A 15,868-nucleotide genomic window follows, 5' to 3' on the forward strand; every position below is an offset into this window, starting at 1 on the left:
ATTTAGCAAAACCTGTTTAGATGCCAGTATTTAGAATGTTCTTAGGGGAAGAACAACCTCGACACCGACAAATGTGGGCACAATGCGTTCCAACCACGCGTCGGGAGGAGCCGAATAGTTTTCCTCGATGGCTCTACGATAAACTCGGAGCTTACTTTGGCTCGGCCGTGTAGAGTTCGTGAGGGGTTCCCAAGCTGTCATCACTGCCACTTAGTTTTCAAGGGATACCCTAGGAGTCAATATCCCAGTTAATTTCATATGGAAAACTATGCTGCTTGCAGACAACCGGTATTGTGAGGGGACTCAGCAGAAAATGTTTAATGCTCTTTGATTGACATGAAATCTAGTCGTCAGTTTTCGGTAATGCCATCAATTCCGTTCCGAACACGGATATGGTTGCAGAAGCGATTGCGACAGGTGCTACTCTTCCGCTAGAACCTTTCCAAGCCGACATAAAATATTCTCGGACAGGAAGAGCGCGAGCGATAGTTTGCTGTTTTGGTGACAACTGTTCTCAAAGACGTGTAGAGAGCGATAAGCTCGCAGCAGGTACCACTCCCAAACGTGTCAGAGCCATGTCCATGCTTCAGATCATGTCCTTAGATTCCACTGCCCAATGATCACAGGCGTTTATCAAGGATTAAGTTACATGACGTGCCTAAACATAATCCCAGCCTGAGATTGGCGTGCCTGGGCGTTACAGGCGAGAAGGTGGGCTTGGCGCTTAAATATTAACCACCAACCTAGTAATTTATCAGTCGAGCTAACGACATCTCAACCTCAATCTAGGAAAAATAGAAACCTATTTCGCAAACCTTTTCCTACGTGGCGTCCTAGCCGCGACTTGATGAATAAACGCTGTTCTTGTCCATATGACGACTTAGACGGATGTTGAATATGGTGGGAACACAGCCACCGAGGACGACAAAAACATACGTACCTGAGTTCGCCAACAAAGGTATAAAGAAGTCGGATACAACCACATATTCCATTCTTCCACATCTGCTTATCACATTGATCAGCACACATCTCAACAAACAAGCCATATCCACTAATTTCAATTCATCATGACTATCTTATCGTGGAAACATGCACTTCTCGGGGTCTTGCTTCTCGAGTCGCTGGCATCGGCCCTTGCAGTGCCTCCAAGGCCCGCTATGATGGAGGAGCCGAATGACCCTTACTCAAAGACTCGTCGGCTCAATCAGCCTAATGACTACACTCCGCATTCTGGGCTCTTTATACGAGACGGTGATGATGCCTGTAAGTTATAGTAACTGGCACGACTGTACTAATGTATGAGGCACAATTTTTAACATTCGTTTCTTACAGTCCGGGTGCCTCCGCCTCCAGACAATGTACCGCAAACTCCTTCTCAGCCTGATGACGACAGCGATAACGATGATCATAATCGTATGTGTATTTGGGGTTTGACAATTTGTTGATGCCACTGGTTAACTTCAATCCAGCGCCGAGTCCTCCTAATCCGCCTCCTAATCCTCCTCCTCCTCCTCCCCCTCCCCCCAATCCCCCCCCTCCTCCTCCTAATCCTCCGCCTCCGCCTCCTCCCCCGCCTCCTCCCCCGCCTAATCCAAACCCACCACCACCACCACCACCACCGCCACCTGCGGTAGACATAGATGATCATGATCATGATAGTAAGCACGAGTTAACACTGTAAACTAGAACAGTTAAGGCACTGACGTTTTGATGAAGATTAACCTGGCCGACCTGACAGTGATTAAGACGGCAGCCATTGAGGTATCTATGGTCTAAATAGGAAGGGAATCTATGCTTCTTCAAGTATTTATTTGGGGGCCTTGACTGGGTTCAGTTTATCGGAGACCAACGGCCTGGTGCAAATTCGCATGCCGGTGATCAAATTCGTTTGCAATGTTCAAAATTGTAACAAATCGACGGGTCTTGGTTCTATTGCAATTTTTTATTTGTGTATTAGTATAAGTTTACGGTATTCAACATACATTCGTTTCTGTACTATCTCAAGCCGCAAGTTCAAAAGAAACTACCAACAATGTTGGCTTAGTGCAGTTAATTGTTAAGCGGGTGAAACTTGACATTTCGAGCCTTGCGTATCGGCATGTTTGGATGTCACCCATCAAAATGATATCAAACGTGTTTCAACATTCTTGTATTGTTGGGTGGCTAGAGTGATGGTTGCGGAGGCATTATACGTCACAGAAATACTCTAGTCCAATTTCTGTGCTTCCAACAGTTTCAGCAAGATCACAGCCTTACTAGTGACATCTCTATAGGACAACGCGATTACGGATGCACCACAATTTCGCCGACACTAGGCAATCGGGACGTCACTTGAATCCATCTTGAATCAATCCAGGCTTCACGGCAAAGCTTTGGTTATTATCCGCGATACTAAGTTCCACCCCTGCCGCTGTCGGACTGTGTAACAGTCCACCTTGGAACAATGCACGGAACCCAGAAAAGTAATTAGATGCACCAATGCTATCAAATAGTAGACTCGGTGGCTCTGCGGGGTCATAGACGGTGAAACAATCCTAACTCTTCATAGTCGCTAGTTGGCAGTAATAGTACCAATCTGATATGAGTAGGGATTCTTCACGGCAATTTATTTTTGGCTTCAAAACAAGCTTTCTCCGGCCCGCCCTCCACTCTGCATAGCGGCACAGCAGAAATATGAAACACCCACACGGGGCTCTTCGTTGCTCCTTGCTGTCGCCTTTCCGGTAAAGAGTTGATATGATAAAGGCTTCATATAGCACGCAATGGTTAATTTCAGCAAAAAGAGAAGGTCAGATCAACTTCCCCTGACGCTCATAGTGGCCTTGTTCATTGATTAGAGGCCTGCCAAATCAATCCTTCCACTGCTATCAACGGAAGAAAGATTTCCAACGTATGCGCAAGCATTTCCAATATTTGGAGAACAACCTCGGAGAATAATGCATTGAGTTTGTTACAGCCTTGATATAATGCCTTCTTTGAACGTAGAGGTTGGAGTCCCTCACCTGAAAGCAACATGGGTATATTTGATGCAAGACTCTGACATTATTTCCCCAGGAGACTGGAGAGAACATGGATGCGATTGACAAAACTTGGGACCAATTGCTTTCACGGCAGGATATTGAAAATGAAAATGAGCCTGACGAAAAAGACGATGAACAAGACGAAAAAGATGACGAGGAGAAAACAAGCAGCGCAAGAACAAATTCATTCGCCACGACACTAACGCGAGGAGAATCCCCAACAGCATCGACAGTCACCCCAAGCATTACACCCGTTGTATCTCTTCCTATATCAGCTTCTTTGCCTCCACTTCTGCCTCAAACTACATCAATGACTTTGACGACGTCGGTGCTGGTTGTCACTCCCTCCTCAAAATCAACTAATCCGCCTGCACCAAGTGTTCCGATAACCAGCGTGCCACTTGGAGCTGACACCTCGGCATCTCATTCATACATCATTTCGTCGATGCCAACAACACAGACCTCGGCCTCATTAAGCACAAGTAAACCAGGTGCTGCGCCGGCTAAGAGCACTACACTGCCACCAACGCAGGCAGCCACCAACTCAAACACAGTGAGAACGGTTGGGATAGTATTTATCATTATAAGTGAGTCAGCAGATCTTTGTGTGATAGTGTGCTTGTAAAAGCATACACTAATCAATGGTCGATCTGTAGTCTTCTTTGGCTCGTTCATTGGAATTTTTTTGTTCAGAAGGTGGCGGAATAAACGTAAAAGTCGGGGAGCCGCGAAGGCAAAATCCATCGTAGAAGGCCCGGAATCAGCTCCCAAACTGGACAGACCGCACCTCCTTCCGCTAAGCTCCAATCCTCCCATGGCTTCACTTCCACCAGAGCCACCAATACAAAGATCTGGTAGCAGGCGTCCTATACTGTCGTCAAACTACCCCGACTCATCAATTTCCAGCCACTCCATCGTTTTGGGTCACTACTCTCAAAGTCCCGGCATCGAGCCCTCGGACGTAACAGCTGGCAAGCCAGACAGCCACCAATTCAAGTTCTTCGAGTGATGAGAAGTCGAGTGCGACATACGGGATTGTCCCATTTTCCCAATCTGAAATCGACCGGAGGGCGCGGCTTTGGCCCAGGGAATGGTGGAACTTGGTCGTCTCCTCTAAGCTCATGATCCTTGGCAACTGTGCTGACACTGCGCCAAGCCTGGTGTGCCTTGGTTACCTGTTGCGTTCTCGAATATTGGCGAATAGAATTTATGATAAAAATAAGAACTGCTGAGATGACTTGCTGATGTCATTTATTGGTCTTTGATAGCACTGCCAAGTTTCATTAGATGGGTTCTTGTCCCCACACGGTAAGGGTGTCACAATGATTCATTTCCACTCATATCTTCTCATAATGTACACATTCAGCCCAGGGTCACAATGTTTTACATCAGATAGTAGAAAGTCATTGAAATGAGTAACTTATGGTACCAAATGATTCATAGTGACTGAAGCGCTATGCAAACTCTGCCCAGTCGCTTGGCTAACCGCTGTATGTTAACATGAGCGAAACAAGTTGCAACTTGGGATGTGGAGTGATATATAACTAGTGAATGCCACACTATATTCATCTGGAACAAAGAATTTTGAGACATGCATATCAAGTTTTAGTCGCAAACTGTATATGATCTTACATTGATTAAAGTCAAAACCGGGCACCAGTCAACACCACGTGGCATGCTACTGCCGTTTCAACGATGGAACGCAGATCAGCCATCACACTAGGCAAGTTATTAACTCTCTGTATTCCTTTTTCAATTTTTTTTTCAATCATGATGAGAATGTTTTGCCGAACGGAACTGTCTCGCCACATGCGGGACCATGAAGACCCTACTAGTCGACATCGCCTGAGTTGCTCACCACCTCCTCGCTACATCTGGATGCGCTTTACGGACATTGTGCTGACAGCTATTTTATTGAGCCTAGATTTTACTAAACTATCATTATCACCATATATCGAGAGAATTGGCAAAGTACAAAAGTGCTAGGCGGTTAGTTGATTACCTTCCATTGGCAACACGCCTTATTCTCCGTACTGTTCACAGCTCGGAGCCATCTCGCTTCTTAACAAGCTCTGTCTCAAACGGGAGACCAGCCTCCTGTCTCAACACTCCATACATTGATGAAGAGTCGAGCGGCCTTCCCATAGCGTCGGAAATGCTCTTGGCCTCCTTCAGGTGTTTCAACGCGACTTCGGCAACTTCCAGCCTCAAACCCGACTTATTTGCGCAGTCGATGCCATGGGAGCCGTCTTTTAATGCCAGCGTCAAGTCAGACCAAGGCCTCTCGCCTCGCGGCGGTAAGTAGGCTCCGGTTGTCAGACGCTTTGACATCGATAGGGCCAGAGGTCCAAATTGCTGCTCGATCAGCTTTTCCATCGCTTCGGTGCCGAGTCCCGTCTTTTCGGCGAAGACATGTGCTTCAGCTACCAGTTCCATCATCCCCGCCGTCATGAAGTTGCTGCAAAGATTAATATTTGCAGCCAAATACGTTATCATTTAATACGGTGTTGTTGAACTTACCCCGCTGTCTTCATCATACTAGACTGTTGCACGTCCTCCCCAAGCCGAATGACGCCTCTTCCCATGACGCCTACAATGAATGGACTAATAGCCTCAACAGCATCGTTAGGCCCAGCTACAATCCAGAGCAGCTTTCCTTGTGCAGCGATTGGGCTTGCTCCAAACACAGGGGCTGCGATGAACTTTGCGCTTCTCTCTTTCAAACGATCGTGTGCCTTGGCGGACGACAGCGGATGGACGGTCGAAGTATCGACGATGACCTTATTGGTCAAATCGATCGGCGAGGAGGCTTCAAGTATCGAATCCAATGTCGCCTCCAGTGCCGCATCGTCACTAAGGGACATGAAGACGATGTCTGCGTTCTTTACAAGATCTTTGACATCGGGACGGGCCACCCCTCCGATCTCCTGCAGAGGGGCACCGCGGGACAGCGTTCTGTTATAGTACTGGAGGCTTGGGGCTTTGGCCTTAATGAGGTGATTCTGCAAGTTCGTTGCCATCCCAAGACCCATGGAGCCCAGGCCTTGCATGGTCATTAGTACAAGGTGCATGAGATGTGAGACTCGGATACATACCAATCCACCCAAGCCGGGAGGGCGGCGTCGCTGACGTTGGGCCGGAATTGCTCTCCATGTCTGCTTTGGAGATGATTGTAGTTCGTAATCGAAATAAATACTATGGTCAATTTGAAAATAATTCAATCCGATCAATCGTAGGGTCTACGTCCAGATTATATCAAAGAAGAGCAGGTTTGGATGAGTCAATTGGCATGTGAGATTGGCGAATGACAAGTCGCCGGCCACCCCGCCTTCGGCCTTTGGCCCGAACCGTCGGTGACATCCGAAATCCCGATTTCTCCGTCGGTAACCATAATGAAAAACATAATATCGGTGCTGTTTAGCCAAATGTTTCACTAAACCTCTACGGAGTCATCAATTGGCCAAGTTGGAAGATGGAAAACCTTAATTAAGTGTTCCTTGTATGCTGTATGTTGTATATTGCACACGGTCTACTCAAATCTAATGGAGCGGCTTTCTGGCGGTTTGTCACATTCGACTGTTCATCTAGAAGCCGACCTAACGCCACCAATACGATCGTCTGTCTTCGAGCGAACATCATGATCACCGTCTCGTCCCAAAGAGTAGCAGCCCGCCGTCCATCCCTCGGTCACCAAGTTTTTCTGACTGTCATCGTCCTCAATCGCAACTGACTTCAATTCGATAGACTGGTGAACTTGAATCTTCATCCCACTCCCGTCGTTTTCGCGATTCGTGAAATTCGTGTTGCGGTTCTCGAAGCTCTGCAGTGGCATGTTGCCATTCGTGCTTCTCCCGTACGGTGTCTTGGAGGAATTGTGGTAAGATCCAAGTTTGGGTATGATCTTGATGAAAAGAGCCTTCAGAGCCGGAACAGAGGCGCAGATGATGGCAATGTTGATCTCGAGACACGACCAAAGTGCGATATCAACGCCAAATACTAGGTAGTGTCAACGTGTATTGCGAAAAATCGGGGGCCGTTAGTTGACCTACTGGGCTGTTGATCGATGGGGGCGGAGTTGTTGACGTATAGCGAGTTCAATCGCACGATAGCAACAATGCATGCACTTCCAGCAGTCAGCAGTTGTGGATACCAGCCCCTAAGCGATAAACTCACAATACACCGCAAGTAAATACCCCAATGAGGACAATTTTTGCCCGAAAGGTGACCTGCAAACCGCGGAGCCAAGGAACCGGCACGAGGAGAATAATCAAGTCGTTCAAGATGTTGAAACCAGCTATAGCATAGTGAAGGTTCGACCGGTTAATGCATCCGCCTGGTATGTCATCATTCCAGTATTTGGACACTGGCCAGCAGGTAAATATGCTGCTTCCCAAACAGAACAGTGCATACAAGGCCAACCAGAGTATGAGCCCGAGAATGATTTTCCGAGCTCTATCGGCTTGGAATATGCGACGATACTGGAAGAGGATGGATGCTTTGACCATTAACTGGGTGAAGTTGTAGGACACTACTGTGGCGTAGAGAGACTTGAGAAAATTCTGAAGTTGTTCAAGTCTCACCGCATCTCCCAGTCCAAACTGTATTTCTGGAAAGGTCAGAGTTGTAGGTCAGATAATGGAAACGGAACGCAGGGCTTACGTCGGACTGCGGATATTAAAAACGCGATGGCGCCTACCTAGACGCACCAGGGTTAGTCTCGCGGTAACGTTTGCCTTGATAAAAGAAAGACCTTACCAGGGCTATAATCATCAGCACATCGTCCGCTCCAACATTCTTTACAAGGAATGCACGAGTGTACGTCCTCATACCCACGACTAGGGCCGCGAGGCTAGTGAAAAAGAATACCGAGAATACCAAGCCATAGTTTCGCTCAACGATTGGAATAGTCCCAATATACCACATGACCTTCCGCGGCGCAGAATTTTGACAATGAAATCGATGGTGACTAGTAGACTAGAGCTGGAGCACTCGCAGACTCGCAATCGCCGGGTTCTCCGTCTGATGGCAAAGGATGACAAAACAAAAAGAAGAAAAAAGGCAGGACTCCGGGGGACGCATGGGATAAGAGGATGAATGGGAGGATTGGCTACGGTGTACTCCTTCGCTCCCACTGCAGAATCATTGGTTTCTTTAGCATGGAGCAGCAGCAGGCATTGAAAAAGAAAACAATCACGATTCGACAGACTTTTCCTCCTGACATGGGTTCCAGGTTCAGATGTACATATGCACATCTGTTGCTTTTTTGTTTTTTATCCTATTTTAGCTATTCAAGCTCGACTCTTCCGGCAAATGAACTTCGCCGCACTGGCGCTTCTCGTCAACGCCGTGCCATCACACTTAAGAGCCAGGATGATTTGACGAGGGCAAAGGCCAAAAATCCCAGACGAATACAAATTTCCCACACCATTTGGGCCACCTGAAAACCCCCCAATAACGAGCACAGTGCGGCTTGAAATCGCCTCGTTGCACCATAAAATCGGGGCCTGCACGAAACCTGGCCTCGCCTATGCAAGATAACCCTTAAGGGCAGATGAGAGACATTGATACAGGAGTCAGGCGCATGTGAACGAAACTGCAGGTAAAACTTTCAGGCTGTTTTATGGATCAAACGAGGATTACTTCCAGTTGTTTCAAAGCGTAGTACTATCCCTCACATTTGATTCAGTTGGTACAGTTGTTGTAGTTGAATCGTCCGCGATGGTGAATAATATATCACCGCTGAGGATTGTATGGCCAAATAGTGACTCGTAGTCGAACAACCTCGCTTCCTAGATAACAGAAACTCATAGAAATCCTCATACGAAATGAGCCAGGCTGGTTGCATGCATACTGGTCTGAAAATCAGTTGTTTTCGACTCTTGGTGGGGGGCCTTGACCGAGGGTGCGAGGGCACCAGCTTCGCGAAAAAGAAATATGAATGCAATTACATCCTCAATGATGAGCTAGTAGTGATACCCCTTGTTGGCCTGCTCCTACGGGCTGCGCATTGGAATTATGGCTTGCGATACCACGATGAGACCGGTAAGGCTCAAGCTGCCTCATCTGGTGTATTCAAAGCCGATCAGCCCTTGGGTGTTTAACCTCATTCGATCACCGATGGCGAGCATTACCACGGTGCCTGGAATCTCAATGCTGCAATCATACGACAAAATACTATGCAGCAAAGGATCCTGTCGGGGGCGGCATACCCCCCATGGGCCATGGTTCTAGCCGCATCACTAGTGCTTGGTTGCCCTGGCGCTTGACCCGTTTTTTTGCCGGCCACGGTGCCTTTCCTGGCATGTTGATGGTTAGGAATCGGAGGATTCCAAGTTGGCCAAGAGCATTAGTTGGTCGAGGATTCCGTTTCAACCGAATTTGACAAGAAAAGTCTTCGAGTGACATGGGTGCGAATCCCTTGCTACCCCAATTCTAACCATGCTGCCGCGCTGTTCCCCGTGTTCGTTGGTGGATTCGCTCCGTGTTGCTTGGCACCATATGCTTATCTGGACCTGCACCAACCAACTAGCGTCCTTCTCAAACATGGCGTACGTACTCCCGATGCAATTTCGCATGGAGAACTTCTGTTGCCGCTCAGGTCCAACGTTGTGAAGCCAGCACACTATTGATACGTGGTGAAGGGTTGCTCTTGTCGTGGCCCCTTGCCAGACGGCAGGCACTGTACAATGCAAAGCAAAACTACCGGGCAAGCTCGAGAAACCCAGGCAGATAGGGCGGAAGATAAATATTTTCAAGGGACCTATTTTAAATCTATTCTCTGAGAAACCCAAAGCATGCGTGAAGCTATGCAAAGCCCCCACGCCATCACTATCTATGAAGACGCATTATGCAGCATACAAGCTATCTTGCTTTTCGAGAGGAGCATCGATATGGTTGTTGAACTCCTTCTTGGGGTCGAAGAGAAAGCCAGAAGCTAAGGAAGAGCAATTAGTTAGTTATAAACTCAATGGCAGCTTCGGCAGGAGAGGAAAACCTACCAACGGTTGCAACAGCCACAAAGCAGGCAGCCGAGATCCAAACATGTCTGAAAGATACAGCGTAAGTATCCAAAAGAGCATTGGCACCCTTCGTAATGATCTCCGGCGTTACCCCTGGGATTTCCGAGATAGCAGTCGTATTGTGGGCACTGAGCGCGCCTATCAGAGCGGGCAAGTTTTCCGGGGCCAGACCCGCGGGTAGGACTGCTTTGGCAATGTTCTCAGGCATGTGTCCCATGCTGTCGTTGAAAATAACGTTGTAAATGGCGACGCCGATGGTGCCTCCGAGGGAACGGACGCTGATGATGAGACCGCTAGCAACGGAAATCAGCTCGGACGGAATACAGAGCTGAGCGACTGTGACCAAGGTCGTCAGGGTCATTCCTAGAGCGATTCCAAGAAGGACCGGGTAGCCCCAAACGGGAAGGCTGGACCCGCGGTTTGTCGTCGCCATGCAGATGAAGAAGATGACGAAGATGGTGAAAGCAACGACGGTAACCCAGCGCACCCGCTTGGTAACAGCACAGTACAAGCCCGCAAGACTTGCGCCAATGCACGCAGAAATGAGCATCAGACTGTACCTAGTGCCTACGATGATAGCATCAGTTTCGTACAAGACGCTGACCTGGAAGGCAAAGTAGGTATTGGCTGCGAAGAAGGCAACCCCTTCGGCGAACACACAAAACAGGGAGATGGAGAAGTTGCGGTTGCCGGTAAAAAGGCCATGATGGAACATTCCGTCCTTCTTGTAAAACGTCTCGTAGCCGATAAGACCGAGAGCAAAGGCAAGACCGACGGCAAAAGTGGCAGACACGTGAGGGTCCGACCACTCATATGGGTTCTTGGACCAGGAAAGTCCAAGACAAAACAGAACCAGACCAGCGGCGAGCAGGAAATAGCCAATCCAGTCGAGCTTGGCCAGCTTTTGCGTGGTGGTGAGCTCTCGCTGCACTTCCGTCTTGGGTGGGTTGTAGACAACAGCGCAGAGGATAGCCGCAACGAGATACCAAGCCATAGCCATGTAGAAGTAGTAGCGGAAGCCATCGGAGGCCGGATCGTTCGTTCTGTTGAAAGCGCCGCCGACAATCAAGCCCGTGATGCTACCGAGACTGTTGGAGACCATATTAGCAGCCTGGCCGTACGACCTCCATTTCCGCGGGAGGACCTCGGAGGTAACGGTATGGAGGAGCGGCTGGGTGCCGAAGGCAATGCCAATGACGCAGAAGCCGGCGATGACCATGTTGATGTCTGTGGCCCGGGCGACAATGATGGAGCCAACAGCGCCGAAGAATGTCGGAATAACGAGGAACCACTTGCGGCCCCAATAATCTGCTGCCTGAGAGACGATGGGTCCGAGAACGACTGTCAATATAGTGATCGTCGCCGAGAACCAACTTGTCTTGTCCGTGGCGCCGAAATGGCCTGCAATGGTTTGACCTTGCTGTGAGGCGTTCAATTTAGCAATCAGTGCAAAAGGAATATGACGGGGGTAATGAAGCATCACTTACAGCGCCAGCGCCGACCAAGCTCACCAACTGCGCAAAGTAGATCAAACAGACAGCGAAGACAGCAATGAAGGTCTTCGCATGAAGCTTGTCCTCCGGTTCATCAAATGTTGCGCTCACGTCCGATGAAGAGACTGCTGTGGGTTTCTCACTGCCGGAGGTGACGGCTGTCTCTTTAGGTACTTCCGCCATGTTGTTCTCCATCGACACACCTATTTACTAGGGCCACAATCGTCGGGGTGCTATCAACAGCTAGACAGCTAGTGCAGACAAGTGAAGAAAGCAACGCCCAAGAATGCGTCGAGATAAAAGGTACTCAGATTAACAGATCGTTTGAAAAAAACGAAAGAGTATGAAAGAAGGAGGTGTCATAATACAAATACATGGCGAGGATCGTCCTGCTCCCCTTACATGTATGTATGTATGTATGCACCTTGGGGGCTCGGAGGTCCGTGGCATAGATCTGAGGCGGCATTAGGGGTGCTTCCAAGAGGTCGATAGCACATGATTACTAGGATTGATGTGCATGCTCCCTATGTTGGACGATCATGTTGGCGCTCGCTGTTCAGGGTCGCCCATTGGTTCACGTCACAGACTAGCTGGCTACCGCGTATGTAGCTAGGATTTAGGAAAAAAGCAAGTTGAAGTGGCTGTTCCTCAACCTTACACCAGCATTGCCAGAAGTACTCCGTATTGTAACACTGTGATCGATATCTTGCTAGTTGATATGCGGCATGCACGTAAGATGCGAGGTGGGGGGTCCTAGTAGACCGGTCCTGTCACCAAGCCGAGGGTTGCTGTCCTGGGAGCGGACTTTGGAAAACCCACAGGACTCCCCGGCGGTGTTTTCCAACCTCGGCCACCGGTCAGAGTTGCGCTCTTTACGGTTTAACAACACCCTGGAACTTGGTTATCGCCGGTACACTCTCATAGGCGCAGTAGCAGCGAATAAGATCAAGGCAATGGTTCTTCAAATCTCATGTGCAGCTTGCCACAGCACAGACTTCTGCGGCCGAATTTGCAAGGGTCGGCCCGTGTCCAGTGGCTTTTCCGGGACTCCCCAGTCGATACGGCAAGGGTGCACGGCCACAACGTTATTAGGCGGATCTTGATCCATGGCCCGTGGCGGTTGGATGAATGGCACCCGGGACGATTTACTAGGGAATATTTGGTAGGGTAAGCCGGCATGCCCGTCCGACGCCCTGCATCCGTCCTGTGCCGCAGGTAATGTTAATGTCGATACGAATGGTTTTTAGCTATGGCGTTTTCCTCGACGATTTCGGAGGACGCATTCCTTAGCCATAAAACGCTGTTTCAAAGAGAGAAACCCCCCAAGCTGAACATCCCCATCGACCGACAGACGGGTCCTTCGCTCGGAATTTTCACAGCATGCACAATTATATCGGACATAACAACCGAGTCAACATGGTCCAAAAACCACTCACTGCGGATGAAACGGTCTCTCCAGCTAACGGTGAACCAAAATTTCTTCGACATGGGTTTGACACCCCAACGATGGACATGGGTTCGGTCAAGCGAGCTCCAGTCAAGATCGCGCGGTCCAATAGGGGAGTTAGGGGCAGGATGCCGACGTTTTGCTACAGTGGAACTAATTTGGCCATCCCCTGCCGCATCTCCTCGGATGATGAAGCTCATCTACCCCAAAGCTGTGTCCAGAAATGAAGGCAAACCGCCATAACCTCCAACAGTCTCGCATCAGGTCTCAATAGCAATCCTTCCAATCCTGCGTGCGTCCGTGAAAAATGCCCTCTTAATGCAGTGATTCGACATGTGAAGCTAACATCAACGGGAACAAGCTGCCAAGTTTCCGAGAGAAGAGCCGACCACGCTTCTTCAACGGCGCAATTATGACAAAAAATGTTACCAGGCCTCCGCACACAGAGACGACAGCCACGCCTATCGTTGCCTCCTCAGCGCTCCTCTTGTCATTTCCCTCTGCGGAACCATGCTGCTGCATCCTCAGGTTGATGGTGAACCCTCCTCCCAGGTAGTAGCCGTCCAATAGATACGCACAGCCGCGAGCCGTTGAGTTCCGATCCCAGGCCTATGTCCCCATGAAAGAGCGGGTTGCGCCACAGATCGCCGAGCTCTGTGGTGGAGAGGGCGGTTGTAACCCTACCAAATGCAGACGAGTGCATCTGCTCCTTTCCCCGTGTTGGTTCTCCCGCTGAGACGGCGGAGGCCAGTTGTTTTTCTTTTCTTGGCTTCTTCTCTCGAAGAGGTGACAGATTGCATGCACGCAGTGGTCCGATACCATACCTACAAACTCGGGACAAACGACAACGGGGAAACATCGCTTGCTCTTCTTATTTCCACTATCCCAGAAAACAACTAGCGCCATGTTGGACGTAGTCATCGTCGGGGCAGGTATCGCCGGCCTATCGGCCGCTATCTCACTCCGCCGCGCTGGCCACAAGGTGCGCATCTACGAACGGTCCGGGATGAACAACGAGGTCGGCGCCGCCATCAACGTGCCGCCGAATGCATCACGGTTCCTCGTCCGCTGGGGTCTTGACCCTGAAGCCTCGGGCTTCGTCAAAGCCGGGCCCGTCCACTTCCAAGATCCCGTAACGTTCGATACTATTTCAAAGATGACACACGCCGAGAACTACGAGCTATACGATGCCGATCTCTGGTATGCCCACCGCGTGGATCTGCACGATACCCTCAAGAAGATGGCGACCGATCCTGCAGGGCCGGGCACTCCCGCCACTATCCATCTCAAGTCGTGGGTAGTAGGATATGTGAGTGTGGGGTAGATCCCCGCCCCGTTAACCGATCGTGAAGTTGCTTTTTTCCTGACTTTCTGCAGGACCCTGAGCTGCCGGCAGTGCACCTGTCAGACGGCGAAGAGGTTCGGGGTGACCTTGTCGTGGGCGCGGATGGCATCCATTCCATTGCCTGCGAGACGGTCCTTGGTCGAAAGAACCCTCCCGTGGCCCCCAGTCACTACAACTGCTGTTATCGTTTCTTGATTCCTGCCGAAGTTCTCGAAGAGGACCCGGAGACACAATTCTGGAATGAGGATGCTGATGGTCTCATCCGCGTTTTCCCCGATAACGAAACCAACCGTAGGCTGGTATCGTACCCATGCCGCAAGTATGTGTTCCACGCCGAGAAAGATGGCCCTTTTTCTGACCAAATAGCAACACTATCCACAACTTTGTCGGCATCTTTTACGATGAAGAGATGAAATCTGCCAGTAGAGAAGGTTCGCTGAGTGCTTGAGTCTGTTGGAATCCGAACATTCTGATGCTGATACCGTCATTTCAGATTATCAGGCAGACTTTGACAAAGCGAAAGTTATTGAAAAGTTTGCTGGTTTCAACCCCAGCCTTTTGGCTGTGATCAAGTTCGTCACCGATACATCCATACGAGAGTGACACCTCCCATTGACCCTGACTCTAGCAAAGCAACCGACATCAAGCGTTGGCCCTTGCTGTACCGCGCCCCAGTGCCAACATGGCGAAAAGGCAAACTGGTTTTGGCTGGTGATGCAGCGCATCCGATGTTGCCTCGTGAGTGCTGCTTAGAAATGCACGTGAACAAGATTCAAGAGCTAACGTAGTGTTGGCGCAGACCAAGGCCAAGGTGGTGCTATGGGACTCGAGGACGGGCTAGCATTAGGCGTCGTAATGGCCGGCGCCACAGATACCTCCGACCTCGAAAAGCGGCTAGAGTTGTACGAGAAGATTCGCAGAAACCGCGCCAGTGCAATCCAACTTCTCAGCAACGTTGGGCAAGACCAATCATATCTTGTGGAAAACGAGCTGTTGCAATTCCTGGAAAAGGAGGACATCCCAAGTAAGTCTATGCCACCCACAACTTAGAGAGTTACTTTTGTAACTAAAATGAATATTTAGAAAACCCTAAAGAGAACTTTGCCTTCAATTTCGGTTACAACGTTGTGGAAGAGGCCATCAAGATCATGGAAGACTACGACCAGGCGTTCCACCTACCCCATGACTTCTTCGAAGACGATTCATTCAACATGGCTCACGTCAGTGGAGAATTATCCAAAATGAGTGGCTTCATCAAAGTCGAAACGCACATCAGCGTCGAGACTGAGCCTGTTGCTTAACTATCTTGGTGAAGTACGGAGTTATTTTAGAGGCACCGAGGCAAGATTGGGGATATTGAGTTATTGAACGAATATGAAGAATCTTGGTGATTTGATGATGTGCTGGCTCGAGAATGGTGTGAAAGAACCTTTTTAAACGGAATTGCGACGCGGAGAAACATTTTGCAGCAACGAATTTCTCACTTTGCGCTACACGGTTGCAAGGGATTGGTCTCCCGGCCGTAATAATCAAGCGAGGCTTTG

The 15,868-nt window shown here is 49.4% G+C and overlaps 3 protein-coding genes across 3 annotated transcripts; 1 reads left to right on the forward strand and 2 right to left on the reverse strand.

Annotated features, from left to right (window-relative positions):
- Positions 1–5,057: 5,057 nt before the first annotated feature.
- EsH8_IX_000955 (NAD binding domain of 6-phosphogluconate dehydrogenase-domain-containing protein) lies at positions 5,058–6,173 on the reverse strand (the record flags this gene model as incomplete). The annotated part of the gene is made up of 3 exons (XM_083267291.1): positions 5,058–5,478; positions 5,541–6,063; positions 6,116–6,173. 3 exons carry the CDS (start codon positions 6,171–6,173, stop codon positions 5,058–5,060), a joined length of 1,002 nt encoding a protein of 333 aa, XP_083130856.1.
- A 3,692-nt stretch (positions 6,174–9,865) lies between these two features.
- EsH8_IX_000956 (trichothecene efflux pump) lies at positions 9,866–11,715 on the reverse strand (the record flags this gene model as incomplete). Its single annotated transcript, XM_083267292.1, has 3 exons — positions 9,866–9,954; positions 10,019–11,459; positions 11,527–11,715. The coding sequence occupies 3 exons, from the start codon at positions 11,713–11,715 to the stop codon at positions 9,866–9,868; spliced, it is 1,719 nt and encodes a 572-aa protein (XP_083130857.1).
- A 2,168-nt stretch (positions 11,716–13,883) lies between these two features.
- On the forward strand, positions 13,884–15,625 carry EsH8_IX_000957 (uncharacterized protein; the record flags this gene model as incomplete). Its single annotated transcript, XM_083267293.1, has 7 exons — positions 13,884–14,288; positions 14,357–14,643; positions 14,691–14,755; positions 14,818–14,896; positions 14,953–15,062; positions 15,124–15,348; positions 15,408–15,625. The coding sequence occupies 7 exons, from the start codon at positions 13,884–13,886 to the stop codon at positions 15,623–15,625; spliced, it is 1,389 nt and encodes a 462-aa protein (XP_083130858.1).
- Positions 15,626–15,868: the final 243 nt, after the last annotated feature.

The sequence above is a fragment of the Colletotrichum jinshuiense genome, chromosome 9, assembly GCF_051148585.1.
Source record: "Colletotrichum jinshuiense chromosome 9, complete sequence".
Lineage (NCBI taxonomy): Eukaryota > Fungi > Ascomycota > Sordariomycetes > Glomerellales > Glomerellaceae > Colletotrichum > Colletotrichum jinshuiense.